The sequence below is a fragment of the Cadophora gregata genome (genome assembly GCF_030347475.1).
Source record: "Cadophora gregata isolate MNR1 chromosome Unknown scaffold_15, whole genome shotgun sequence".
Classification (NCBI taxonomy): domain Eukaryota; kingdom Fungi; phylum Ascomycota; class Leotiomycetes; order Helotiales; family Ploettnerulaceae; genus Cadophora; species Cadophora gregata.
Window position 1 is genome coordinate 1340432 of NW_026695938.1, and position 27845 is coordinate 1368276.

Below are 27845 nucleotides of genomic sequence, written 5' to 3' on the forward strand. Positions count from 1 at the left end.
GCAGGGCAGGGCAGGGGCAGGATTGGGTGCACCAGCATGTGATGTGATGTTTGGTGCCAAGAATCGGGGTGTCTTATCTCCAGACGCTGACATCAACAGCTGTTATCGCCCTCAACTCGCTTTGTTGGTTCTCCTACTCCTGCTCCTGTCCTTCTAAAGTACTTGTACCACCTCGAGCATATCCTTTCTTCCTCATCTTTAAGACAATTGGTCCCCCACTGTTGGACCTTGATAGCTCCCCACTACTGATGAGCTGCTCACCTAGGTATGCCATGCTCGCTAGAGTCACGGCAGTGGCCGTCATGTACTAGTCAATATAGCTCTACCCCTCCTTGACGAAGTTGATCTTTCCTCTTAACCCTCATCCAAGCGGATGCCAGCAATCTCCTCCTTCTACTCGAGTAGCACTGTGTACATTTCGCATTTCAGCCCGTAGTCCTCACAATTCCTTTCTCTTATCTCTGTTTTGCAGCTACAATGGTTAAGAAAGTTCTGGTAGGCTACGGGGTTGATATTGACGCTGTGGCCGGATGGCTAGGTTCATATGGAGGGGAAGATTCTAGCAGTGACATTAGTCGAGGTACTTTTCAATTCGGTGATTGCAAGTATGCCACTGACACGGTCACAAGGGATGTGGGCAGGCACCATTGGAGTGCGCCGTCTCCTGAAGCTATTCGACAAGAACGGACTCAAAGCGACCTGGTTTATTCCAGGTCATTCACTAGATACTTTCCCCGAAGAATGCGCTCTGATTCGGGACGGTGGTCATGAGATTGGGCTTCACGGATACTCCCATGAAAATCCCGCCGATATGACCCTCGAGCAACAGAGAGATGTCCTCGATAAGACATATCGTATGCTCTCTGAATTCTGTGGAAAGCCGCCAAGGGGAAGTGTTGCACCATGGTGGGAAACAAGTAAAGAAGGCGCCGAGCTACTCCTGAGCTATGGCATCGAATACGATCACAGCATGTCCCATGATGATGCTCAGATGTATTGGCTACGAATCGGAGACACGTGGACGAAAATTGACTATTCAAAGAAGGCTGAGGAATGGATGAAGCCGCTGGTAAAGGGCAAACCCACGGGCCTGGTCGAGATTCCCGCTTCGTGGTACATCGATGATCTACCTCCAATGATGTTCATCAAGAACTCGCCAAATTCGCATGGATGGGTAGATACTAAAGTGGTAGAGCAACTCTGGATGGATCACTTTGATTACTTCTATGAGAACTATGACGAATTCTGTTTTCCTATGACGATCCATCCTGATGTATCGGGACGGCCACACGTGCTCAAGATGCACCAAAGGTATGTCAACCTCACGGAGACATTTTTACAATGCTAAAGAAGTCGCATAGGATCATCGATCACATTAATAAGCACGAAGGAGTGGAATGGGTCACGTTCGAAAAGATGACAGACGACTTCAAGAGTAAAAACACTCCTGAAGCTGGAGCAGTGATGCCAGCCGAGAAGGGAGCTATGTTGAAGAAGTGATGCTGGAAGCTCTGTTCTTTACATCCCCGCACTTCGATAGACCCCTTACATACAAATGAATTGTAACTTCCACTCAATCTCACACTTCCCGAAGCCAAGTTGTGCTAGCTCGCTTACCTTCGTTCTACTCTCCCTCATCCTCAACTGTCTGAAACTTATTCGAAGTGGGAGAAATACAAGGTCCAATAGCTGGATGCGCATGGTTTCTATTTTCTCCGCGCTTTTTTCTTGAGTTGAGGGTTTGGATGATGAGATCATTCGCTTCAGATGTGGCTGTTGGATCCAAATGGGATACAACTCGCTTAAATTAAGGTGCGTATTGATACACCACTTAACGACGTCCAGATAGAGCCTAGTGAAACGTCAATCATATGAATTTGGTAGGAAAACCAGGATATATATTGAGAAGGTCTGTTGGTAGTAAGCCTCCTCAGGCAGAATAAATACAGTGTATCACGTGTTACTTTCTTGGATACTTTACCGAGATTTATTTGTTGACTTTGAGTCGAAGCTTTCATGCTGACTTGAAATATATGACAAATATCGAGTTCATATTAAGTATTCCACTCAATGGAGGATAATAGCGCTTATTATGATAGAAGACCGAATCAATGAAAAATCACCAGGTTGAATCAATTACACCATATTTACCATAGCGAATTTGCAACATGAATGATCCCTGGAATCACCACAATAGTCAACACTTTCCCAGCCCCCGGGAGTCTCGTCGCCTCCGACTTAGCGGTAGAAGTTGATGTCGCAGAGCTCGTACTCGAACTCGCTGTTGTCGTCGTAGGACTAGCAGTATCCTGTACATGGGATTCGAACCGAACATCAAAAGTACCCTCTTCTTGATTCTGCGAAAGCACAGTGACACGAACTCCCGTATTGGGAATAGTAAAATTGTTGACCTGGTTGATAGCCAGCCCAAGAGGTGCCAGGAAACCAGGAAGTCCATTGGCGCAAGTCTCAGGTCCGGTTGTTGCTGTGTCGCTACCCTGCTGAGGATTGATGACATAGATGGTATCAGTCATAGTTGCATCGCTGGTAGCCAGGCCGTAATAGAGAAGAACACCACCAGCCCCAGCACCGGAAAGACAGGAGCCTGTATCCAGTCCTTTCAATGTCCGAGCTTCAGCATACAAGCTCAACCCGCCTGGTAAAGCCATTACCGCGAGTTTGGTTTGAGATTTTGTCGTGTCTTCGACGACCTCCACAGCACCGATCGTCACAGTGCTATTCACCGCTGTATCTGAGCTGTTGCCGTTACGATCAACGCAAGTGACTTGCGTCTCGCCATCTAACCACCCAAGCGTCCACTTCTGCCGAGCCAGGAAATCTGGTACCAGAGGAGTTGCAATACAAAACGGAGAAAATCCTCCCAGATTCGGGTCGCCTGCCCCTTGTCCTGCCGCAGGAGGGCATGCTGGCCGAAGTCCAAGATCATAGCCAATCAGCGCTGCGGTCATGGCATCAAATCTCGTGGACTTCGTGAAGGCATCAGCGCCAAATGTAACGAATCTAGGAATCGTTTTTCCACTCTTCGTAACTAATGGAACGAAAGCCGTGGTGGAAAAAGGTATCGATGAGGCAGGTGGAGGCACTATGAAAAGAATCTGTGTGTCGTCAAACGATATATTCGTACCCACGGCAGCTACAGCATCGGAAGCATATGCCAGATGGGCCTCCGTGGTCAATGGAAAAGCATAGCGGTAGGACGTGCTTGCACCAGGCATATGATAGAATTTGTCGGCATATGCAGTAATATTGAGGTTTAGTTGTCCAAACGAGCTTTCATTCAGGAAGTTCGTGACTTGAGAAAATGGCAAAGTCTCAAGTAGAGCTTCTGCTGACCCATTCGTGGGCGAATCGGGGAAGTCGATGAATATTACGCTGACATTGACCTGTCCAGTGGTTGGAATTCTGTTGGATGACTGTCCGAGAACGGGACGTTGACAGGCACCTGTGAGTTGACCGACGGTAAATTCGAGGATTGAGAAGATGTATAGAAAACTATAGATAATTTTTGCTGTTTGCGCAAATTTTCGTGAGGTGTGAAAAGAAGTCATGGTTACTTTGTTTTCTTCGCTAAACCGAAAAGCAAGAGCAGAGTGACGAAATTTGGGTGAACTGAGATTTCTTGCGTTGGCATAAGCTTTAAGGCAAAGGCTTGAGACAGTGAGGCTCCTCAACTACCCGTGCCCTGAGACTTGGGATGGTCTGGAGGTCGGGTCTGGATTCGTCGTTCGAGGGCGTCAGTCTTCAGCTTTGCTTGGCGTCGCGAACTGGAGCTTAAATCGGCAACTAATGCTGGAGATGTCTCTAAATGGCGTCCAATAGAAAACATTCTACTATCACAGAATGAAATGACAGCCTCAAGCTACAGCCACGTCGTGGCACACAGCCTTGCGAGTGAGTATGAGGCAGGCACCTGATATGTGGAGTGGAATGTCATAGGACGCCACACGATGCACCAGGATGCAAGTGTGGGCTTTCAGGGTCTCGAGAGGGTCTTGTACTAGCCGCATTCCTGCTCGGAAAGGCTTTGGAGAAACTTGTGGCGTCTTTAGGGTTTATTGATTTCTAAGCGAATAAGACATCGAGGTTCAGAAAGCCACCCCGGAGGGGCCGAAGCATCGATGAGCCTCGACTTTCGTCCACTCAATTTAGTCTTTGACAGCCCCTCGCCTGCTGTGATGTACAAGCAACTTGTTGAATCTCGAAATTTCTGGCCCCATGCCTGGCAACCTTCTCAAATGCCACGGAACTCCATGTGATTGACTTCGGCAAATATGGCAAAAGACGATTCTCAAGTCGATTACCATGCTGTAACTTCGGAAAGACTAGGACAGGTTTTTGATGTCACCTATTCTATTTCTGACTTCTGGGGATTAGCGACAGCGGCCGTTCTTCAAATTGCCGTCATCGCCCTTGTCCTTACAGTCATAAATGTAGACATCATTCTTCCTTACTGGTCTGAATGGACCGAAAGAACACGCCTACTATATACCACAGGAACGACTATCTTAGCTACTATTGTTACTGCATTGACGATAGGCAGCATCCGCAAAGCGTGGTTTAATCGCATCTCCCATTCTCAGCCGACGACATCAAGCAATGACAAGAAAGGGCGATCGCAGATGCGTGCTCTAACTGGCCTCGCTGAGTGGAGAGAGCAAATAACAGCCTGGCCGGTATTCCTTGCGTTCTTGATCGTCGGACTGGCTACCACTGTTGTTGTTGTTGCGCTGACACCCCGAGCAACAGCCAGTAAGTGTGTTGACCCTCTCGACTGAGTCTCTTCAGTTCGGCAAATATCTGGGAGACATTTCGCTCACGGCATGAACTAACTCTGTACAGCAAATGACATTGGAACTCCTGGTCACATATGCACCAGCACAGGTGGTTTCTGCACGAATGAATTTGCCAGACGATCAACAGCAGGACAGCTATTTTCCTGGACCTTACCAGATGGCACATTAATTGGTCTCGACCAGAACACCACCAACCTTCGTTCATATTGTAGCCCTCGACCTGCAATCGACCTTCTGACTACAGGAATCGCACAAATTCTTCCCAGCAACGCTGCGTATGTTCTTGAGGATACTCTTATCACCCAGAGCGCCATTGGTATGCCATGGGACTCGGATCTGGTGGATTATGTCTTCGGCGCGCAGAGGACGCCAGAGTTCAGATGGGCGTCGAGATGCCTGCCCGTTTTGACTAAAAATCCTGTTAGCTGTAAACAAGGCGGAACCGTTACAGTATCAGATGCGAATCGGACACTCACAGTCAGCAACGGCGACTGCACAGTGACCAGTAATGCACTGCGGGTACAGCCATCAACCAACGCAGCCACTGTCATGGGTGTATGCACAGCGAAGCATGACATTGGCACCGCTACCATTTTGATTGGTGCAGTTGATGAGATATTCGGCTTCGAAAGGAACGGACTGGTTGTCAAAGACGGTAGCTATGCACAACAGCTCAAGGATGCCCTGGATCTAAGCCCTTTGGACGGCCGCGAGTTCTCTGCAACCTGTACCATTGATGTCCCCAGTGCTATGGGTCTTCGGTCGTTGAATTACTCACGTGTTGATGATTTGAGAGCTCCAGTAAGCACCAATACCCAAGATAAATCACAGCCTGTACACCGATCAGGTTACGGGTACCAAGTCTCAGCAACTTCGAATGACACTTGCAAGATGGTGGATGAGATTTCGGACGAGGACATTGAAATAGAACAGTTTAAGTACCCTGGGATGCTTGCTACAGCAGCTGGAGCTTCGTGGCCTCTGCTCGTGGAGAACTCTTTCGACGATGGGTATTTCGACACTCTGATGTATCTTGCCGCGTCATCCCGTTCGCTTCATGGGGGCGATCCCGTCGAAACTCGGAAAGGTGTGTTTCCAGGTTCGTCGAACAGTTTAGAGGATGCTTTAGGTGCAGTCACTGCTGTCACTATGGGTATTGAATATCTTGACTGCAGCTCAGACACGACCTTGATAGCAGGCGCGCCAACGTCGTACTCTAAAACTAGGCTTGGCCCAAGCAATCCGCTGTCATATTTGTATTTATTGCCATCAATATTTAACCTCGGGGTTGTGGGCTGGCTATTCTGGAGCAGCGTAAAATTGCGACAAGCAAGATGAAATCATGTAGATGAAGGAAATACAAATGTACTTCGATGCTTATTTTGATGGAAATGTGTAGTTTAGCGACAACCTTCAAAACAACCCAAAGGACCTCGCTGAACCCACCAAGGTATTGTCGGTACCAATCTATCAATCTTTACTGTGGCCTCAATGCCCCCATCTCATTAAGCGCCCACTTTCCATCAATGTACTGCCTCAGTTTCTTCCCCCAGAAAGCAATCGGAACAGCAATCAGGCCGACACCCAGAATGATACATGCCAACTCCATATTGGCATTGGAAAAACCTTGGGATTCCACCCAGGGCATAATACTGCAACTTATACCAAAACTGGCGATATAGCTGACGCCACTGACCGCTACCATCGCTGGCGCTGCCCAGCGTGGGAAAGCCTCTGTGATCCACTGGAAGTTGAACTGTCAGCAGTATATTCTCTGATCACCGAGGGTAATGGGAAGATGAGCAGGCCATCGTAGCTCCGCAAAGTGTTTCCATCCAACAAGCGAAAACGGATCGGAAAAGTAAACAACCACCTACCAGCGTACTTGCCGTTGCCATCGCCGCAAAACTAAAAGCATTCAACACAGTCGCCACATATATCCAAATCCAATGCCACTGGTGCTGTGCGGTCAAACCATAAAGAATCACGCTGGCAGCACCCGTAAAAATTGGTAGCACAAACGCAGAGAGATAATGCTCCGCATCCCTCACACCTCTATTACTCATCGCCAACTTCTTCATAATATGCGCAACCATCAACCCAGCAGCAGGCCACGCAAGCGCTGATCCGATCGCGCGTGCTATATTGACGAGGTTGATGACGTGGGGAGGGAAATTGTAGGGTTCTGAGCGGAGGATGTGTGCATATGTCTGCGCGAGGGATACCATGCTTCCGAATATAGCAGCTTGTAGTAATGTCACCCAGAACAAGAGTGGGTTGAGCAGACAGAGAAGAATCTGAGGATAGCATGCAAACATGGCCTTCCATCCACCAGGCGTCTTGCCCCAGAGCTTTAGCTCCTTTGTTGACCATCTCCATACTCCTTGACCAGGCAAGTCGGGAAGGTCGCGCGCCCCAACAGCACCGGGGACAGACTCCCATGTACTATAGATCTTTATGTCTTCTGTGGAGTTCTGTACTATAATGTGTCCATCGAAGGCGACGGTCGGACGAGTAAAATAGGTCTCAGTGAAGAGGAAATAGACGAGCATGAAGGAAACGGTGCTGAGTATAATGCTTATATAGTAAAATTGCCGCCATTGTGATCTTGGGTTGACAGCATGGTACAGTGATAAGAGTGCAGGACCTACGGTTCCTACGACCGACCAGATCATGGCGATTGCTTGGGGTCGTTGGTGGATGAAAGTGAGGTCGATGACAATGACTGGCACCTAGATCTATTACACACAGTTCATAGTAACTTTGAGTATTTGAACTTACGAGACTCATCATGGCACCTTGGACCGTCCCCACGAGACTAAGCGCCGCCAAAAGCGACCAGAATGTGGTCGATACAGCAGCCCAGATCGTCGCAACGACCAGTACGAAGGCTGCAAGAAGCAGTGAAGGTCTCCTCCCCACAGCCAGCGATAGCGGAATCCAGAGGAAAGCTGACATGCCTTGGAACAGCGAAGGGGCCGAAAGCAATAGTGTGATATCAAATGGAACTGTCGCCTGTAAGAGCGTTAGCAAAACTTCGGAGACTTCATCATCCCCAACTTCACATAGCAATTTGTTAAAGAGGGCCTGATACTTACATCTGGTCCAAGGTCCTTTGCAAGCGCCTCGAACATGACACTGGGCCCCAGTATCGTCAACAGTGGCACCGTTGCAAAGACCAGCAGGACAAGGAACGAGACCAGTCTCTTTCGGGCGGTCCAATTCAGCGGATCGTGGGGAGACTTCGCCGGAATGGGAAGATTCAATGTCTTTCCTTTAGAAGAAATGAGAAACACGCTGCCAGTTAATTGAGCTGGTGTTATTCTCGAAGTCTGAGGCTGCGACGTTGAAGCTGTGGAAGTAGTCGGACGCTTCGCTTCAATTGATACCCTTGAAGTCGAGGACAACGTCGACGAAAGGCCTTCAGATCCAGATCCACCCATCATGCTTTTAGAACCATCATTCCCAAGTCGTGGGCTCAAGATTGGAAACTGCTTTGTTTTTGGTGTCGTATATTAATCAATAGGTGGCAAATCTGCTCAAAGAAAGGAAGTGGATTGAAGGTAATCTATCGGGACTGAATTAAGATTTCTCGCCATTAAGAAAGATCCCAAGTTTCAAGCATCTCATAAAATATCATGATGAGCATGACTTGTTCAAATACACGCCCAAAGCGCATCCACGGCACCGCAGAGCTCAGGTTATACTTTCCCCGCTGAGAATTGAAACGGCAAGCAGAAAGTTTGCAGACCACACAGACCCATTCCCTTCCAGTCCGATATTCAAGATCCTGGAGCTACCAACCGTTAACCGGACTCCTGGCGATTCGCGAGAGTTTATTTCAACGTTGAAAACATTGGCAAGCGAGGCAAGGAGCTGGTCACAACTTGTGAGGCCAGCTTACCAGATAATCGTGGGTCCTCCAGCAGCTTTGCCGGAGGCTAGTGGTCTCCAATCCCAAGATTATACTTTCTCCTGTGTGGCAAGCGGCAAGTTACGACATTTGTGAGTAGATGAGACTAAAGCTACCCAAGTCACGAGTTTGCCTCTAGCATAATAACTATGACTCGGACTGTTTCTTAGCAGTTACCCCACCTCATCTGCGTTCGGAGCCAGACACCTCACATGGGCATTGCTTGTTGATTTCCGCAGATGAAAGCAGTAATACATCGAAGATATCGTCTCCGCCGTAGATTCAGAGACAACAGCTCTGTTCTAGTAAATAGCATAATATCCAAAGCAGCCGAAACAGCCACCTGACCTATACGCAAAACTGAACGGCTCCGACACGAGATATAGAAAGAGGGAGAAGACTAGAAACACACGGAGTAACTTTCCACGGCTTTAGGACATAAGCTTCACCGTGCTCGTAACACATAAATCAAAGATCACTCAAGAAGTTCCGCCTAGCTAAATCAACAATGTCAATGGAAGACGAGCATTCAGTGAAATCAACACCACTAAGAAAAGGAATAAAAGGACAGGGGAAGTATAGACACCACAGAAGCAGCGACATGAAGACAAGACTCGCAAAAAACAAAGAGAATTTTGAACACCAGCCGGGAGGCCGTTGATTTATACACTTAATATTACAAGCTTCACCTTGTTCCTTCTAGTTACCCAGACAGAAGAAGAAGCTTCCTCCCCACCCATCCCATCCTGCCTATCCTCTCCTCCACTCATCCTTTCAAGTCCTGGCTATGTCTCTCTCCTCCCCTCTCATATCTCTCTCGTCTCATTTTCATCGCAGAGTGGCGTGAAGGGGAAATTTTTATTATACAATCAGACCAACGACCAAAACAATCGGTCAGATCAGACCAATCCATCTCTAGAGCCCCATAAAGGCTCCGTGGTGCAACCGTTCGAACTCCATGCGCCGTATAGAAAACACAACCACAACATACACTACACATACAAGCCTAGCCGAGCAAGCGATCGATAACTTTCCATCACGCTTCCCAGCACCAAGACAGCTTTTCTTTTCTCCTCTTCATCGCTATGCATGCGGAACGGAAAGTACCCTTGATACGACAGCCACTACCCAAGAGTCACCTAACCTCATGTGGGAAAGGAGAAGTGGTGATATGCATGAAATCCAGGAACCAGAACGAAACAGAAACGAGTCCAAGTCCAAGGATTATATATAATCCCTGCCACTCTTCTGCAACTCGATCAAGCGCCACCCTCTCGTCTCAGGGTTATTGACATCCTCCGGAACCCGCGTGACACCAATGGCGTAAGTAACAAGCTGAACCTTATCCTCCATGCCCGCAGCGAGATCATTCGTCTTCGCGTTTCTGTACACATGCACCTCCTGCGTTCTGCACGTCACGATGAACACGGGGATATCTCCTGGCTCAAGGATTCTCGCTGATAAGATCTCCACGTTCCGGATATCGAGAATTCGTCCGTCGGACTTCAGGCCTGCGGTGGTGTATTGCTTGGACAGAGCGTCATAGACCTGGAACTGAGCCGCTGAGAGCCAGAGTCGCAATGTCTCGGTATCGCCCTTTACGTAAGCGTCCAGGACTTCAGGGAGGATATACTCGCGCATTTCGCGCAGGAAAGGCTCCATTTGGAAGCCTGGGTCCATTTCTCTGAATTTTTTGATGACCATAGCTGTCTCGTTTTCGGCGAAGAAGCCAGCTACTCGGTCGGATATGCTGCGTGCGGTGGAGATGAGGGGGTTTTCGGATTCATTGTACACAGATTTCATGGAGAAGAGGCCCTGTAGGACTCGGTTCGAGTCGCGGAAATCTCGCCATGATTCTTTCCATGCGGCGTCTTTGTGCAGAGTGACGTTTGTGCCGGCGCTGTTCTGGTCAGTAATGGTAGACATAAAGGAATTTCAATATATACTCACTCTGGGTCCTCTTGGGCGACTTCAACCCGTTTGCCGTGCATACCGAGCTTTGCAGCCTCTTGTGCCTCCCGCAATTCTCTCTTCTTTCTCCGCTCTTCTTTCTCCACCCATCCACCATATCTGGAACTGCTTCCATCATCGATGACATTCTTGACATTCTTGTATGCCTCAGTCTCTCGAATTGGTCGGGTTCCCTTCTCAATCACACTCGCGGTGGCGTTGACGGTAGTTCGCACGCCCTTAACAACAGGTGTCTCCCAAGTCCATGCAGCTCCCTTTCCAACAGCTCCAGCAGTACCCTTCAACACCTTGGCAGTAGTTGATGAAACAGCCCCAGTAGTAGATTCGTATGCCTCGCGAGCTCGTCTTACAGACTCATTCTCAGTAAATTGTTGAGCTCCAGCAGCCAAAGCCTTCGTAGATTCATTCCACTCTTTCGACGCCTTGAACTCTGTCTGCAGCGTCTCGGTAAAGACTTGCCATGGCGATTTGTCTCCGTGCGGTGGAGGTGGTGGAGGAGCTTCCTTCTCCTTCTCCTCCTTCTTGCCCTCCTCGCCTTCACCTTCTCCCTCCTTCTTGTCCTTCTCACCAGAAGCAGATTCCGCCTCCTCAGGCGAAGCCTTCTTTGCAGAATCTCCTTCAGTAGATTCTCCTTTCGAGGCCTCCTCTGCTCGCTTCTCCTCCTTTCTTAACCTTGAGCTCTGGTGGAAACTTCTAGAGGATACAAGCCCCGGCCCTGCTAACTCGTCTGGCAGGAATCTTGACCGTAGAGGCGATGGTTGTAAGGGCGTTGCGGATCTCGAATTAGATGACAAGGAGCTTAAACTCGAATTCTGGGACTGCTGCAGTAGTCGTCTGTATACTGCCGCATGGGCAGCAGGCCTTGCTACTAAAAGGAACTGGACATTGGAAGGCGTCCTTGTCGCTGTGTGTCGAAGACTGTTCATGTCGACCAAGTGTGCTTGCTTCAAAGAATTGACTGACAAGAAAAACAATCGCAGGATGTTTCAAGATTAGATTTCAAGTCGAATCAAACTGTCAAGAAGGAGAGGACGAAGAGTGGCTGAGGCAAGACAGAAGTTTGATTTGGTCGCATGCAAAGAAATCAGATGAGAGCAAGCGACAGCGGCGTTCTAAACATTTTCGCCGACAGATTCTCGTCTCTCCAGGGTCGCGGAATTATCCGCCTTGGCATCAACTTTCTTCAAGAACCTCGTCAACAGTGCATCGTGATATTCAGAGCTTCACTGCACAACACGCAGCCATGAGTCGAATAGCCTCGAGGCGCCTGCTGGCCCAATCGCCTCTACATGTATTTCTCGAAGCATCACCGGCACCTCGGATCAACTCACAATGTCTCCGTCAACTCTCGACAACCACCTCCAGAAAGGCAGAAGGAGATCCTCCCAAACCAGCTCCAGCCCAAAGAGCCTTCCCATCCTTCGGCGCCATTAGAAAACCTGCCGTAGCCCCACGCGCTGCCTCGCCCTCTATCCACCCAAAAGCAGCTACTTCCGACCTAACTGGTCTTGCCGACATGTTCAGCAAGCTGATCGATGAGAACAAAGGCCAGCGAGCAAACGACACAGCGAGGCGGACGATGAGGTTTGCCGACTCGAACTTCTCCTCTGATGGAAGTGGAAACTTGATGGCGAGAGAAGGGGAGCATGTCGACACTGCGTGGCAGTTGCATATCTACGCTACCAGACATAATGTGCACATCACTCTTGTGAGGCCGCCGAATTGGTACCATCCTTCGACAGGGAAGAGATATCCTGAGAAGGGGGATAACAGGACCGTGGCTCTGTCTTTGTCAGCTGGGAATTTAGGGTTCAGGAAGTCGGGGAGGAAGCATTACGATTCTGCGTTCCAATTGGCGTCGTACGTCATGAGCCGGATGCAAGAATCTGGACTGAACTCTTGGATTAAGGAGATAGAAGTCTTCCTCAGAGGGTTTGGAGCTGGACGTGAGGCTGTTACGAAGGCATTGTTGGGTACGGAGGGCAGATATCTGAGAGGGAAGGTGGTGAAGGTATCGGACGCTACAAGACTGAAGTTTGGTGGAACGAGGAGTAAGAAACCAAGACGTCTGGGTTAGATGGACCTTTGGGTTGGATCGATAAGTGTACACTATATGCATGGGATGTTGTAGAAAACTTGTAACATAAAATAGAATCTGGCTGGTATCATCCGTCCTGAACGCCGGGGAAACGAATTACTTGCCTGTGCACCAAATGCCAGATTATGACAAGTTTGCCGCCCTAGTCTTCTTGGTTGGAGCTCTCTCGGCAGGAGGTACAACCCTTCCGGACGTATCTCTGACCTTGCCTTTCCCCTTCCCACTCCCACCCTGTCTTCTCTCTTCCTCACTATCCCATTCGTCATCCTCTGTGAAATCCACGCTCCGTCTCTGCAGACTCGTATCCATGTCCCTCAGCATCCCCGACCTCTCATGACTTTCATGTCGTTCCTCGTCATCCATTAGCTCTCCATCCGCAGTTTCGAAATCTGGAGGAGCAATCCACTCCTTCGGAACCACACAAGGCAGCGCAACGCCAATACTAGCAGCTCTATTCAACCAGCTTGGCCCAGCTCGCCCAGTAAGTTTCTCGCAGAGGTAGGCCGTGAAATGGTTGCAATTTCGAGTGAGGAGGTTGTAGGATGTGCCCTGAAAGACGTCGGAAGCTTCTTTTATGATTGCGTCTATTTCATTTTGTGGCTGGACTGTGAAGCCGTGGAGGATCTCACATTGGAATGTCCCTCCAGGCGGCACAGCTCGAGGCGGGGTGTAATAGACGCCAGTCAGTCCTCTTCTATCGTGTCCTCCATACGCATATTCTCTGTTGTTTATAACGACGCCGGAGTGGAGGAGTGAAGAGCCGATTGTCCATAATATGGAAGCTAATTTCCCAGGCTGGTTAAGTTAGCACGATCCTCATGAGACTCGGTCCCAGTGATGATGGAACTCAAAGCTTGCTTCCCATTAAATGACTAAATGATGAAGCTGAAGCTGATTTGAACATGGGAATATTGTTTTGACGCAATGTCCAAGGAGGGGTAACTTACTGGAAGTAAGTCGTAGACATTGATCTTTATCTCTGTCTTCTGTAGCGAGAGCGTGGAGCGATGATTAGATTTCCTCGAGTTCTTACTTGGAGCCATTGTGCTTTGATTGGAAGACTATTGGAAAGTTTTCTCTTCCAAGTTGCTCTGCAATCGGCGTCTGAAAGCGCGAAGATAGAATGCCACACGTAAAACGAGGTGGAAGTCCATGCTATCGCCAAGGTGAACCTCGTCAGTGAGCGCGCAAGTATGATATCAGCCCCGGGCCAGAGCCGAACTGGAGCCGTGAGGGCTCGCGTCCGGGCATAAAGACGGGCCGTGAATGTAGCGAGGCCCCCACTGTTTCCTACCATAAAAATTCTCTTCTCATTCGCAGAGCTTTTCCCTTTGAGTCCCTCTCGTTCGCTCGTCAGGGCAGAAGCCCGAATTCTCATTCGTCGCACAACACTCGCGCAGGAGAGCAGAGAGGTGGTTTTGGTTTATCCATCTCTCCCACTCTGCACTCAACGAGGCTGAAGTACCTTACCTTACCTTACCTTGCCTTCCCTAGCCCACCCCTCATTCTTCACGACGTCGTCCTTCACTGCCCCGCGTCTTTTCTCTTCTTTCACCCTCTCTTTACAACGGTCCGCGGCAAGAACTGCGACCCAATATCAACACCAGAGCCTGCTTAGCTGCACGGTCTTACTCACCTCTCCTGGTTCCTCTACACCCACAACAACCACACAAAAACGTTTCTTCGCCGTAAGGAAGAAAATGGGTCCCAAGAAGGCCGTCAAGGAGGAGAAGCTCCTGCTGGGCAGGCCGGGCAACAATTTGAAGAGTGGAATTGTATGCAGCTCCATTCCCCCTCTGCTACCGCCATAGCTCTCGATCAATGCAGCTGACAATTTCTGCAGGTCGGGCTTGCAAATGTGGGCAAGTCGACTCTCTTTCAAGCTATCACCAAATGCCACCTTGGTAACCCCGCCGTAAGTACCGATATCCACTCTCTACACACCGCTCCCTTCTGACCAATACCAGAATTTTCCATTCGCAACCATTGACCCTGAGGAATCTCGTGTCATTGTCCCCGACGAGCGCTACGACTGGCTTTGCGAAAAATACAACCCCAAGTCAAGAGTTCCCGCACATCTCACCATCTACGATATTGCTGGGTTGACTCGAGGTGCCTCCACCGGCGCTGGTCTTGGAAATGCCTTCTTGTCACATATTCGTGCCGTCGATGCTATCTTCCAAGTCGTACGATGCTTCGACGATGCTGAGATTATTCACATTGAGGGAGATGTCGACCCAGTCCGTGATCTGACCATCATCAGCGAGGAATTGCGGATCAAGGATATCGAGTTCACTGAAAAGGCTCTCGAGGCATCCAAGAAGTTGACACGAAGAGGTGGTCAAAGTCTTGAGATGAAGAAACTGAAGGAGGAAGAAGCCTGTATCGAGAAGGTCCTGGCTCTTCTTCAAGGTGGCGGTGATGTCCGAAAGGGCGACTGGACTGCAAAAGAGGTATGTGAAAATTTTTCATCCTTCAGTTTTCCCTTTACCCACTATCATGATGACAAAAGGCCATGAGGCCTGATAATCCCAGCTCGTCGAATGCCTCACGTAAAACGTAGAGAGCACACTGAGATATGAAACACGTTCTGATTTAGTTACTTGTTCTTACACTGTTATGGAAACGCTTCCCACACCAGACGCTGACCCTATACATAGATCGAGTACATCAACCCTCTTTTCCTCCTCACCGCCAAGCCTGTTGTCTACCTCATCAACCTGAGCGAGAAAGACTACATCCGAAAGAAGAACAAGCATCTTGGAAAGGTCATGGAATGGATCAAGGAACACGCTGCCGGTGACCCAATCCTACCTATCTCCATTTGTCTCGAGGAGCGTCTCACTCAATTTGAGGGCGGATCCGAAGGCGAAGATGCAAAGAAGGAGCTCAAGGAGCTTGGTGTTGAATCCGCTCTTCCCAAACTCATCACTGTCATGCGTAAGGTCTTGAACCTGGGCAGTTTCTTCACAACCGGTACCGATGAAGTCCGACAATGGACCATTCGGAATGGCACCAAGGCACCTCAAGCCGCTGGTGTCATTCACGGTGACTTCGAAAAGACCTTTATCCAGGCTGTCGTCTACAACTTCTCCGTTCTCAAGGAATTGGGCGACGAAGCAGAGGTTAAAGCTAAGGGCAAGATCCAAACGAAAGGAAAGGATTACGTGGTGGAGGATGGTGATATCATCCTGATCAAAGCTGGAGCTGCGAAGGGATAATCGAATGACAATGCTGAGTTTGTACAACGAGTTCTATTCTATCTACCGCTGCGGTGATAGCTCTTGAGACTCATCGCTTATTGCTGACAACGATGATTTAACTATCCGTCTATCAGCTTGAGATTAGTGATAGTGGTGGTGGGAGATACCCTGGTCTTCGAATCGAAGTACCAAAGATTATGGAAATGAAATCCAAATCCAAGCAAAGCTGCCTCTGTCTCGCAATTGTCCATTGATTCGTCCCATCCGTCTACCAAATGACGCACTCCACTCTAAACCTTCTCCATAACCATCTTCATGAAGTATCATCGCCAGTCCCTCCCAGCACATTTTCAGTCCTTGAAACATGAATCCACACTGCATACTCTCCCCAGATCCACTACGTCACCAAAATCAACCTGAATACTCTCACTCAGCCCACGAGGTAGACGAACAGCCGCCAGAATTAACAAGTGTCTGGATTTCAAGTTGGAAAGTCGAAGATTGCCGGTACTTCAAATAAGTTAACAAAACCAAAGAACGACTTGGACGCCTTCAGTACTGTTAGCACTTGTGAAAGTAACCCCGATAGTACTTTACAAACTGGTCGGACCCATCCTTCGTTTTCGCTGCAGAGAAATCCGCCGGACGTGTCCACAGAGATTCACCTGACGTTTCCAACCGAGGACTGACCTTGACACATGTTGATTGTCTAGTAAGGGATGAGGACTTTATTTGGTATATTAATGATTCTGGAAAAGGAGATGCAACCTTGGGAAGTTTTGTCTCTTCCTTGATTCAAGGGTACAGAGCTGTATATATAGACATGTTGTGCAAGCAGTTTTCACCCAATCAAACCTCAATTAGCCCGAGCATGTTGTGCTTAGACTCAATTTTGCTCTTGGAGTAATGACGACTACGGTATAATAGTCGGTTCCCCTATGTGAGGCTACGGGCACTCACTTACAGTCGGTAAAAGCAAGTGTCACGGGAAAGTAAGTGTCACACAAAAGATAGCTGAAGTATGAACTTCTACTAAAATTACTACTATAACGCGTGTCTTTTCTATCGCGACTATAACTCCTTATACTTAATTATATTAATTCCTTTACTTTTATTATTAAATAGTATACTTAGAGAGTAACTTCTATAAAATCTACGTAATAAAAGCTAATTATAATAGAGCTTTTAATAAGACGTGCTAGTAGGCTCTTTAGTATCCTTGTGACGGCATAACGAAGGTTTATTAGTAGCTATAATATAAAGTAGAAAAGATAGCGAGAGGAAGAGGTTCCTAAGGAGCCTCGAGAATAAGTAGGGAGGATATAGCCGCTAGTGAACTAGGCTAGTCCTAGGTTTATTATATAACTTTAGCCTTATAGCCTTATAATATTAGCCTTACCTATGTGACTCGCCTATTATAATTAGTCTATTATATTACCCCCTTCTCTAAGGAAGGCTTATCCTTAAGCTATGAAAAAATTTCCTACGATTTACTTTAGATATAATAGTATTATCTACTAGTCTATTATATATATTATTATTCTCTGCCTCCTAAGTGATTAGCTATTCAGGGAGTAGCTTAAGCGGTCCTAGTTCTATAAGATAAGCTTAATAAAAATCCTGAAGTTTATATAAATAAGTTATAAAGTCTCTAATAAGATAGAATTCAGGGTTAGGATTAAGTCCCTTTTATTTAGCTTAGTACTATAGAGTCCTATCTTATTTAAGGTATACCCTTAAGATATCCTAGACTTTCTATTCTTATTTAATATCGACTTAGATAAGTTCTTATTCTTATAGTACTTATCTAAGTAATAGGTTATTATTATACTACTAAAGCTTATCTACAGAGAATATAAGATAGACCTTAACTAAGGCTAGGAGATCTAAGTAGAATAAGTAGCTTTTTTTTCTAAAGACCTTAAATATGCCTACTAATTAATTATCTAGCTTCTTCTTTAAGTAGTATATCTTCTAGTTTCTTATTATTACTTATATAGAATCGCCTACCTCTTAGTTGACTTCCTAGTATAACTTATTTATATTATATTACTTCTTTTCCTATTAGTCGCGAAAGAACTCTTAGGCTTTTCTTTAGACCTATTCGTAATAATAGGTAAATACCTATATATTAGCGATATTTAGCTTCTTAGTAACTATTTATTTAACCTCTAGCTAGGGCTTATCCTAATCTCAACTAGTCCTTAGCTTATACTTGTACTTTAACTAGTATAAGGATATTCCTAGAGACTTATATAAAAGAGTTAGCTAAGCGTAGTCTATTATTAGTAAGAGTTTAGACTAATTATCCTAGTAGTAGTTAATAAAAAGCTGGAGATATTAGTCCAGGTATTAATTTATAATCTCTATCTAACTATCTATCTAAGTATAGTAAGTAATAAAGAGCTTAACCTTAATACTAAGGATATAGTAAAACTTATTCTAGAAGAAAAAGACGAACTATAAGCCTTTATCTAATACTATTATTTCCAGGGGCCTATTAAACTTCTAGTAGTTAGAGATAAATAATTATACTAAGTCGCGAGCTATATAAGTAAAGAAATAAGAGATTAACGTTATTTCTTTAGAGAAATAATCTATTATAATAAGTATAGAATTATACCTAAACTTATCTTTTAATACACTTTTAAAGTCTATAGTTAAGTGTTACTATAAGCAGTCAGGGATTAGTAAGAGATAAAGGTACTTTAGTATCTTATCTTAATAATAGTTCACACGATTATAAGCTAAGTAGTTCAATATAAACTTAGCTATATCCTTAAGTATACTAAGCTAGTAGTACCTAGTGCGAAGTAAGCTAAACATCTTAGACTTCCTAGGATAAGCTATAGAGATTTAGTTATAAATATACTAAATAAGTTATATATATAAATTATCTATATCCAGGACTTATAGTTAACCTTTAAATAGGAGTAAGCTATCTTCCCGAAGAGTATACTATAAATCGAGCTCCTTTAATTCTTCTTATTAAACTATTAGAGCTTTATATATTCGATTAATATAGATAAGCTTTATAACTAGATTAGTTTTATTATTTAGCTTAAACTCGACTAGGGCTAAGTAGTATATATCTAGGAGCTTCTCTAGTTCCTTTAGAATATATAAGTCTAGCTAGCTTAGGTAGATTAGGGTCTAAGTATATAATTTATCCTTCGTCTTAATTTACCTATTAATATCTTATTCCTTTCGCGATAGCGTATCTACTATAGTATTCTAGTTTCCTAGGCGGTATATAATAGTAAAGTAGAAGTCTACTAGGATCTCCGACTAATAAGCTTATTATCTTATAAGCTTCTTAGTAGTTATAAAGTATTCTAACGCTTTATAATTTAAGAATACCTAGAAATATTAATATCTTATTTACGATACTAGCTCCGCTCTCTAGTAAGTAAGAGAACGTATAATAGCGAGTATTTCCTTATTATAGATATTATAATTAAGTTTAGTAGGGTTTATTATCTTTAATAGGAATATAACTAAGTACTAACTATCGCTATACTTCTGCGATAATACTCCTAAGATTACCTTATCTAAGGTATTAGTCTTAATCCGCGTTTTATATAATATATTATAATACTTAAAATAAGTAAAGGATAGAATAGCCTCTTTTAAAGCTTAGAATATAGCTAGCTAAGTAGGCGTTATCTTAAATAGGACTAAGGCCTTAGTAAGTTCCACTAGTAGTTTAGTGACTTTACTATAGTTAAGGATAAATTTCCAGTAGAAGTTATAGAACCCTAGGAATAACTAGATACCCCGGACTATTATAAGAGGTTCCTAATTATTTATATATACTATCGCCTTAGAGTTAATCTTAATTCCTTTAGTAATAATATAGAAGCTAAGGAACTTAATCTTCTTAATATAGAATTCGCTCTTCTAAATATCAGTAGGGAGCCTATATTATTATAAGCATTATAAGACCTTCTTAATATATACCTTATATTCCAAGGGGTTGTTCGAGTAAATAATAATATTATCTAAGTATATAGTACAGAAATTATCTAAGTAGTTAAAAAGTATATTATTTATATACTACTGGAATATAGCTAAGCTATTTATTAGACTAAATAGTATTACCTTATACTTATAGCTCTTATATTAAGTATAGAAAGTAGTATATTCCTTAGATATAAGGTCTATTCGGATCCGGTAAAATACGCTTTAGATATTAATCTTAGTAAAGATCTTAGCTTATCCTAACTAAGTAAACACCTTATTAATAAGAGATAAGGGATACCTATCTTTCTAAGTAATCTTATTTAATCTTCGGTAATTAATATAAAATTATAAGCCCTTATTAAGCTTCTTTATAAAGAGAGTCAGATAAGTAAATAAGGCGTAACTTAGGATAATAAAGCCCTTATCTAGATTCTCCTCTAAGTATTTCTTTATCACTTAGAGCTCTACTTTACTCTACTAGTATAAGGGACTATACTTATAGTTGATATCCTTTTCTAGTTTAATCTTATAGTCTAAGCCCGGGATAAGGTCTAGTAGAAAGTTAATAGTTATTTTTAAGAAAGCGCTAGTAAACTCTTTATACTAGTAAGAGAGCTTCTTATCTAAGATATCCTTATATAATTCCTTAGGTTTAGAAGAACTCTATAACTTAGCCTTCTAAGCTACTTAGTTAATTACCTTATTAATTTCATTTAGTATTATTATAAAGAATTCTAATCTAAGGAGCTATAAGATATAATAGAATACTATAGTATTAATCTTAGTGATATCTATCTTTAGAGGGGTCTTCCTTTTCTTAGTAAAGTACTAATAAGGGAATACTATATCCTTCGGAACTATAATAGGAAGTTTATATAAAGTAGGGTTATATAGTTCTTTTTCTATCTATCTAATTAAGTCTTATACTTAGCTATTATAAGTTAAAGTAAGGGGCTCTTAGATAGTCCTCTAATTTTCCTAGTATTATTAGTCTTATTCCTTTTCTAACTAATAATATTTCTTCTAGTCCTCTTACTTCGTTATATAATATCTTTAAGAAGAAAGGGATAAGTATTAAGATTTAGCAGATAGTATATTTATAAGGGCGGATTCTCTTATATCCCTTATTATCTAAACTATTATTTAGTAAGAGAAGAGTCTTAGAGCGTCCTCTATATTTATAGCTACTTAATATTAGAATATATCTTATTAGTTAGTTACTTATATCTATAATAAGTCTAATAGTTATAAGGTATCCTAGGAGAGAGGAATTAAATAAGGGAGGACTATAGGAATATCCTTATTATATAGCTAAATAAGATAATAGTCCTTTATATTTAACTAAATATTAAAGTAAGCTATCTAAGTCTATCTTAAAATAATCTCGTGATTCCTAAGATCTAAGAGAATAAATAAGATCTTCTTCTAAATATATTAGTCGATTAGAATATTTAAAAGGATCACGTAAGAAGCGATATTATTAGCTTATCTATTATAGCCTTTCACTTATATAAGGTTAGATAAAGAGGTAAGTTTTATACCGAATTTCCTTATAAGGTCTTTAGTAAAGCGAGTATTAATAAAAGCGAAACTACCTACTCTAGAGTTAGAAAGTATAAGTAATATAATTCTAATACTATTATAAAATAATATATAAGAGATAGTAAAACTTTTACTACTTATTAACTAATGTATATTAATCTCTTTAAGATTAAGTATCTACTTTAAGAAAGAGTTTTCTTTTAAAGTTCCGAGTTTTCTAAGTCTAAGGGAATTTCCTCTAAGTTATTAACCTCCTTATTAGAAAAGAGACTAGTACTAAAGTACTTCTTTAGTACCTTAACTTCTATAACTATTATTATATAAAGCTTTAAGCAATTCTTAGTAATATAGCTTATTTTCTTATAATTATAACACGTAACTACTTTAGAAGGAAGGAGGATCGCCTTTAAAGTAACTACTACTAAAGTTAAAGTAGTAAGAATAAGAATACTATTAGAGAGTAGAAAAGTAACTAGGCCTCTTTTTAGGAAAGTAAAAGTTAAGAGGCGAACTACTAGCGTAAGGGCTTAAGTAGTTACTATAATCTACTAATATTATTCCTAAGTTTAGTATACTTTCTTATCTAAGAAATCTACTATAGAGATAAAGTCCTAGAAACTTCTATTAAAAGTAAACTTATAGACTACCTGATCCTTAAGAGCTAGGTATAAGAAGTTATAAAGGCGAGTAATAAGGCTCCTAGTAAATAGGATATAAGTATCTTAAATAAGCTTTAAGAACTTTAGGTAGTATTTAATAAATAACTTACTAGCTACTATTTAGAGCTTATTTAAGGCTATCTTAGTATCTTATTACTTAAAGGTGTTACTATAGATACTACTAAGATAGCTAAGTATTTCCTTAGTATTTATAAAAAAATCTATAGTACTAACTTCGAAGTAAGAGAGTAAGTAACTCTAAGTATTACTCTTAGTATAATTATATATTATAGCTTATCAGGCTTTCTTACTTAAGTAGTAGTTAGTATTAATATCTAGCTTACTTATTATAAAAGCGAACTAAGTATATTATTCTAAGTTATTAGAGGTACTAGAGAACTTTTTAATATATAATTCAGGTAAGAGTCTCTTATAGTATCTTTAGTAAGTAAGAGTAAGCTCTACTAGTACCTAAGGAGTATTATCTTAGTTATCTCCGGATAATCTACTATTATTAGAGTTATTACTATCTCCTAAGTTAAAAGCTTATTATTAGGAACTTAATAACTTAGACTTCTTAGACTTAGAAGTTAAGTTCTTAAGTATCTCTAGTATCTTATAGAAGCTTTTATCTTACTTCTTCTAGTACTTAACTAGTCTCTAAAGTTCCTTAAAGCTCTTTATAACTCTAACTATTAATATAAGAGTAGTATATTCCTCCTAAGAATAGTCCTATTAGTCCTAAGAATTATTCTCCTTAGGAGATATAATATTATTATAAGAGATTAGGAGAATAATATTATTCTTCTTTCTACTATTATATTTATAAGAGGTAATATATAAAAGAGAAGAGGTTAAAAGCGGATTTCTTTCCTTTAGTATTAGTAAAGTAGTAAGTTTAATAGTAAGAGAAATACTATATTATATTCTATCGCCTTTCTAAAAAGGATTAAGACTGCTTATAAGGAAATATAAGTATAAAAGTAAAAAGTAAGAGGTAGTACCTAAGTTATAAATATAACTTAGTTATACCTAGAAAGTACTTAAAGAAATAATAAAGTATAAGAGGTAAAGTAGAAAAGAGAGGGCTAAAGATATAACTTAACTACGCTTAAAAAGTACTTAAGGAATTTAGTAAAAGTAGATATTAAGACCTTTATAAGTAAAGTTAATCTTTTCTAATATAATAATATAATAAAAGTTTATTAGTAGCTATAATATAAAGTAGAAAAGATAGTAAGAGGAAGAGGTTCCTAAGGAGCCTTAAGAATAAGTAAGGAGGATATAGCTACTAGTAAACTAAGCTAGTCCTAGGTTCACTATATAACTCTAGCCTTATAGCCTTACGATATCAGCCTTACCTATATAACTCGCCTATCGTAATCAGTCTATTATAATCCTAAGGAACTACTTAGCTTCTTTATATATATATATTTTATTAAGGAAGACTTATTATAGTAATTAATATATTATATAAAAAAGCCTAAGTAAAGGAACTAATAAAAAGGGTTTAATAAATATAATAAAAATAATAAGATCCTCTTACTATAGTAAGAAGAGGCTATTTAATAATACTATTATAAATAATAGGAGGCTAGCTTAAGTATAACTTATAAGATAGTTTTAAATAGAATTATATACTTATAAGCTATAAATCTCTATATCTTATTATATAATTTATTACTAATATTAGAGACAGAAATAATACCTCTACTACTTTCTCTATTAAAACACTAGTTTAACGCTTAGCTAAAGAAGAACCCCTTTCTCTATATAATTCATATAAAGCTAATTACGTATACCTAAGTTAATTATTATATTAAAAAAGATATAAAGGATTAGTTTAAGGAGCTTTAAATAGTAGTAGAGGAATATAAAATTAATTTAAGTAAAAAGCTACTAAATATAGATAAATTAGGAGTATAAGTTAGCTATTCTACTAAAGAGAGTATTATTATTCTAATTAAAGTAAAAGAGCTTTATATCACTAGTCCTAAAAACTATAAATCTATTATAATTATTAAGATTATATATACTAATAACTAAAAGACACTTCCTCTATATATAATTACGCTAAAAAAGAAGATAATAGATAACTACTAGGTATATAAGAACTTAAATAAAGATAAGTAAATTAATTATTCTAATACTAACTATATTAATAATCGAATTATAATAGACTACGTAGATTACTTAATTCAGTACTCTTACGCTAGTTTAAATAAGCTATAGAAGCTTTTATTTTATAATAGCTATAAGTCTTATTAATATAATTTATTCGTACTAAAGCTAGTAAAAAACTATATTAAGATATTTTAGTTTCCTTTATATCTTATATATATTCTATAACCTCTTAATATTAGTATCTTCTAGCCTTAGAAGTATTTCTATAACTTATATATTCAGATAGCCTTATATAATCTTAAGTTTAAATATACTATTACTTCTTTCTTCTACGATCTTATTAAAATAAAGAAAGATATAATAAAAGAATATATAATTAAGAACGCTTTTAAAACCTCTAGAATATAGCTACTCTCCTTAAAAGCCGGCTTATAAAAGATATAGTTATATAATAGGAAAAGGAGATTAATTTAAAAGGTAAAGAATAAAGATTAAGACTTAGATCTTCTAAAATTACTTCCTTTATAACTAGATAAGCTATAGTAAACTATATCCGCTATCTAATTATTTATTAGAAAAGACCTTACTTAGTTCTCTAATACCTCTAAAGAGTTCTTCTAAAAGACTATAATAAATATAGCTATAAGCTTTTAAAAGGCTTATCTAATAACTATTAAGTATATAATACTTTAAGAGAAACTTAAATCAGATAATTAATAAAAGAGGATATTATAATAAAGTATCTATAAGAAAGGCGCCTTAGTAACTATAAGTGATTTAAAGTAAAAGATATAAATATATAATAAAGTAAAACGTAAGGAAACTTTATAGAAAGCTCGGAAAGCTTTCTAATAAGTAATTAATTAGTTAACTAAAGCTTTTTATATTACTAGGGTTTAAGCTAGAAAAGAGAATAAGGAACGAAAGAAAAGGCTAGAGAAATATAAAGTAGATAGTATATTTCTAGAAGTAGAAGATTTAATTCTTTATAAAGAGCTTAATAAGAACTTTACTCTACTTAAAGCTATAAGTAAAACATATGAAAGTTACTTTAAATACCTTTATATTATACTATAGCTTAAAGAGGAGTATAATTAAAGACTTATAAGTAAGGATATAAAATTTAAAATAAGAAATATATATAAAAAGAAAAGAGTTAGTATTAGATATCTTAAGTCTAGCCTTATATAGTAGGTCTATATAAAGAGTTCTAATATAAAGTCAGATACTAGCTCTATTAACTTAATTACGCGAAATACTAATTTTATTATACTTTAGTAAATTTAAGAAATATCTTACTTTAGATTTAATCTAACGATCTGATTTTAGTAGGGTTTATAGCGAAATTTTAATAAGGTCGCTAAATCCTTACGTGACACTTACTTTCCCGTGACACTTATTTTCACCGACTATAAGCGAGTGCCCGCAGCCTCATACAGGGGAACCGACTATTATGCGTCGATAACAGGAACATTTCTCCAAACGAGGGGTATGGTGCGCAGAAGTTCCTGGTTCTGCATCCAATCGTGCGCGAATCCCTGCATAGACGCAAATACATACCTTGGCTTGCGGCTATGAATTTGTCGCGCTCAATCGTGACTTTGAGGCCTCACATCTCGAGGTCCTGTCTTTGCGCAGCTGGAATTCTTCGTCTGTCTCATACCTCTCCTGTGATCGTCAATCTTCCTCGTTATGTCAGCACAATACCACGTGGAGAGCGTCCACAGACTGGGATATCAGAGACTGCCAGGAGAGTAGGTGAATCTGGCCGGCAATACCTGATCGAGCGAATTTTGCAAGAGAAAGGCAATCCCCCTTGTCGCGTCTGTCTCGCCAGGTCGGTCCATTCAAACGTCCTGCCGTGGTACCACTTGCTGATTGTCATTGAACAAGTGACGCAAACGAGAAATTCATACTGAAGGATGTACCGCCGGCTCAGTTCGACCATATCCAAGGGATGTACCGGAGCCTCGATGGCAATCAGTATCTTCGACTTTCCGAGGACGTCGTTCTGGGACGATCGACGTTTGTTTACAGATATTTCGTTGACCATCTGTTGAACCTTGCTAGGCAAGATTTACCTGTCGTTCTTATCAAAAGGATTCTTCGAGATATGCTCCGCGGCCTTGCAGCTTTGCACAAACAAAACATTGTGCACACAGGTAAGTCAGGAGGTACCTTGCGCATATTCGTGGCGATTAATGAGTCGTAGATATCAAAGCCAATAATATCCTCGTTAATTGGAATAAAGATGATCGCGGAATATCTATCCAGCAAGTCAAACTCGCTGACCTCGAGGATGCTACTCGTGTAAATCCCGACAGTGACATTGTTGGTATACAAGTTGGCAACCCCATGTGGCGCAGTCCCGAAGCACATACACAAGCCCGCGTGAACAAACCGTCCGACATTTTCTCTTTTGGCATTGTGGTAGGTCGCGGTAATCCATTCTAAATTATTCGAGTTCCGAAATATCTCTCTTACTCATTTCTATATAGTGTATATATGTTATGACAAAGCAAGTCATTTTCGCGGTTGATGAAGGGGACCTCGAGGAAGGTGAAGAGCCTCTAGCCGTGATTCTTGAGCGCCAGATCTCGTATTTTGCAGACGAGGAAGGATTGAACGCTTTTATGAAGTACCTCGGCGATAGCCCATGGTGTCAAGTTCTAGAGGTACTTCGCGATGGATTCAACAAGAGCAATCCACGAAAGCCGATCTCTTTGTGGACGGGGATTGACGATGACTTCAAGGACCTCATTATGGGCCTAACTAAATTTGATCCTGCACAGAGACTCACGGCAGATAAGGCTTTGAAGCATAGGTGGTTTGGAGACATAGAGTAAGCGCTTGGTGTCGAGCGGCCGCTCCGTTCTAGAAGAAGATAGGAGTGGAATGGCTGGATGAGAACGACTTGAATTCACATGAGGAGATCATTGGTTGCAGTGTGGATGGTGGAAAGAACTTGATAGGGCTTTAACAGAGCTTGACAGTGAACCTTAGATTGGAATATGATGGTCGGCAACATCTAACGCAAGCGTGTCTGTACCGCATTCCTCTAGAATTAATAAACAGATGCCATATTAGAGCTATGCCTAGGGTTTTAAAGTAAGGCTGAAAGATAATCGAAGTACATCTAAATAGCTTCACTTGTCAAGATTTTGAAAGCTACGAGATTTACTACAAGTTTGATCAGTGTATTGATCGAAATACTTATCTACTCATCACAGAAACTCATATGAGTAGAAATTGGTTTCTCGATAGTGAAGCCTTCGATACTTACCTGACGGCATTTGTCAGGTGCATGCTGTGGTGCTCTAATCTTGCCGGATTGCAACGTTGGCAACCAAAGTCTGGCACAGAAGCTTGCTAAATCCTCCAAACTCGATCTCATAGCTTGAGAATGAATACAAGTCCAACTTAATTTAGTTCTGTCTCCCTACTAAAATAGCTCTAGAACGTGAATTGACAGTCTTCCCGAATTGGTTTAAAATGGACCACTAGGAGGCGACAAATTGTTGGTATATATATGCTGTGCCTTGGAAGCTCGCGATTAGC

At 41.6% G+C, this 27845-nt stretch overlaps 9 protein-coding genes across 10 annotated transcripts; 5 read left to right on the forward strand and 4 right to left on the reverse strand.

Annotated features, from left to right (window-relative positions):
* Positions 1 to 41: 41 nt before the first annotated feature.
* ONS95_005050 (uncharacterized protein) lies at positions 42 to 1691 on the forward strand. 2 transcript variants are annotated; one of them, XM_058498442.1, is made up of 4 exons: positions 42 to 265; positions 539 to 580; positions 630 to 1311; positions 1362 to 1541. In XM_058498442.1, the coding sequence occupies exons 3-4, from the start codon at positions 632 to 634 to the stop codon at positions 1498 to 1500; spliced, it is 819 nt and encodes a 272-aa protein (XP_058351956.1). In that variant the 5' UTR covers positions 42 to 265; positions 539 to 580; positions 630 to 631; the 3' UTR covers positions 1501 to 1541. The 2 variants fall into 2 exon arrangements, with proteins under 2 accessions (XP_058351956.1, XP_058351955.1); XM_058498441.1 differs by having other exon boundaries at positions 42 to 580; positions 1362 to 1691.
* A 279-nt stretch (positions 1692 to 1970) lies between these two features.
* On the reverse strand, positions 1971 to 3970 carry ONS95_005051 (uncharacterized protein). The gene has a single exon (XM_058498443.1). The coding sequence runs from the start codon at positions 3567 to 3569 to the stop codon at positions 2148 to 2150; it is 1422 nt and encodes a 473-aa protein (XP_058351957.1). The 5' UTR covers positions 3570 to 3970; the 3' UTR covers positions 1971 to 2147.
* A 151-nt stretch (positions 3971 to 4121) lies between these two features.
* Positions 4122 to 6152, forward strand: ONS95_005052 (uncharacterized protein; the record flags this gene model as incomplete). Its single annotated transcript, XM_058498444.1, has 2 exons — positions 4122 to 4770; positions 4861 to 6152. The coding sequence occupies exons 1-2, from the start codon at positions 4293 to 4295 to the stop codon at positions 6150 to 6152; spliced, it is 1770 nt and encodes a 589-aa protein (XP_058351958.1). The 5' UTR covers positions 4122 to 4292.
* A 139-nt stretch (positions 6153 to 6291) lies between these two features.
* ONS95_005053 (uncharacterized protein) lies at positions 6292 to 8260 on the reverse strand (the record flags this gene model as incomplete). Its single annotated transcript, XM_058498445.1, has 4 exons — positions 6292 to 6558; positions 6692 to 7546; positions 7596 to 7829; positions 7913 to 8260. The coding sequence occupies 4 exons, from the start codon at positions 8258 to 8260 to the stop codon at positions 6292 to 6294; spliced, it is 1704 nt and encodes a 567-aa protein (XP_058351959.1).
* A 1691-nt stretch (positions 8261 to 9951) lies between these two features.
* On the reverse strand, positions 9952 to 11624 carry TIM44 (protein translocase subunit; the record flags this gene model as incomplete). The annotated part of the gene is made up of 2 exons (XM_058498446.1): positions 9952 to 10627; positions 10678 to 11624. The coding sequence occupies 2 exons, from the start codon at positions 11622 to 11624 to the stop codon at positions 9952 to 9954; spliced, it is 1623 nt and encodes a 540-aa protein (XP_058351960.1).
* Positions 11625 to 11941: 317 nt separating this feature from the next.
* Positions 11942 to 12775, forward strand: ONS95_005055 (uncharacterized protein; the record flags this gene model as incomplete). Its single annotated transcript, XM_058498447.1, has 1 exon — positions 11942 to 12775. One exon carries the CDS (start codon positions 11942 to 11944, stop codon positions 12773 to 12775), a length of 834 nt encoding a protein of 277 aa, XP_058351961.1.
* Positions 12776 to 12919: 144 nt separating this feature from the next.
* On the reverse strand, positions 12920 to 13839 carry ONS95_005056 (uncharacterized protein; the record flags this gene model as incomplete). The annotated part of the gene is made up of 2 exons (XM_058498448.1): positions 12920 to 13591; positions 13744 to 13839. The coding sequence occupies 2 exons, from the start codon at positions 13837 to 13839 to the stop codon at positions 12920 to 12922; spliced, it is 768 nt and encodes a 255-aa protein (XP_058351962.1).
* Positions 13840 to 14139: 300 nt separating this feature from the next.
* On the forward strand, positions 14140 to 17084 carry OLA1 (Obg-like ATPase). Its single transcript, XM_058498449.1, has 4 exons — positions 14140 to 14571; positions 14640 to 14711; positions 14764 to 15249; positions 15457 to 17084. The coding sequence occupies exons 1-4, from the start codon at positions 14497 to 14499 to the stop codon at positions 16015 to 16017; spliced, it is 1194 nt and encodes a 397-aa protein (XP_058351963.1). The 5' UTR covers positions 14140 to 14496; the 3' UTR covers positions 16018 to 17084.
* Positions 17085 to 25743: 8659 nt separating this feature from the next.
* On the forward strand, positions 25744 to 27421 carry ONS95_005058 (uncharacterized protein). Its single transcript, XM_058498450.1, has 4 exons — positions 25744 to 26124; positions 26181 to 26449; positions 26500 to 26717; positions 26786 to 27421. The coding sequence occupies exons 1-4, from the start codon at positions 25862 to 25864 to the stop codon at positions 27131 to 27133; spliced, it is 1098 nt and encodes a 365-aa protein (XP_058351964.1). The 5' UTR covers positions 25744 to 25861; the 3' UTR covers positions 27134 to 27421.
* The last annotated feature ends 424 nt before the right edge of the window (positions 27422 to 27845 follow it).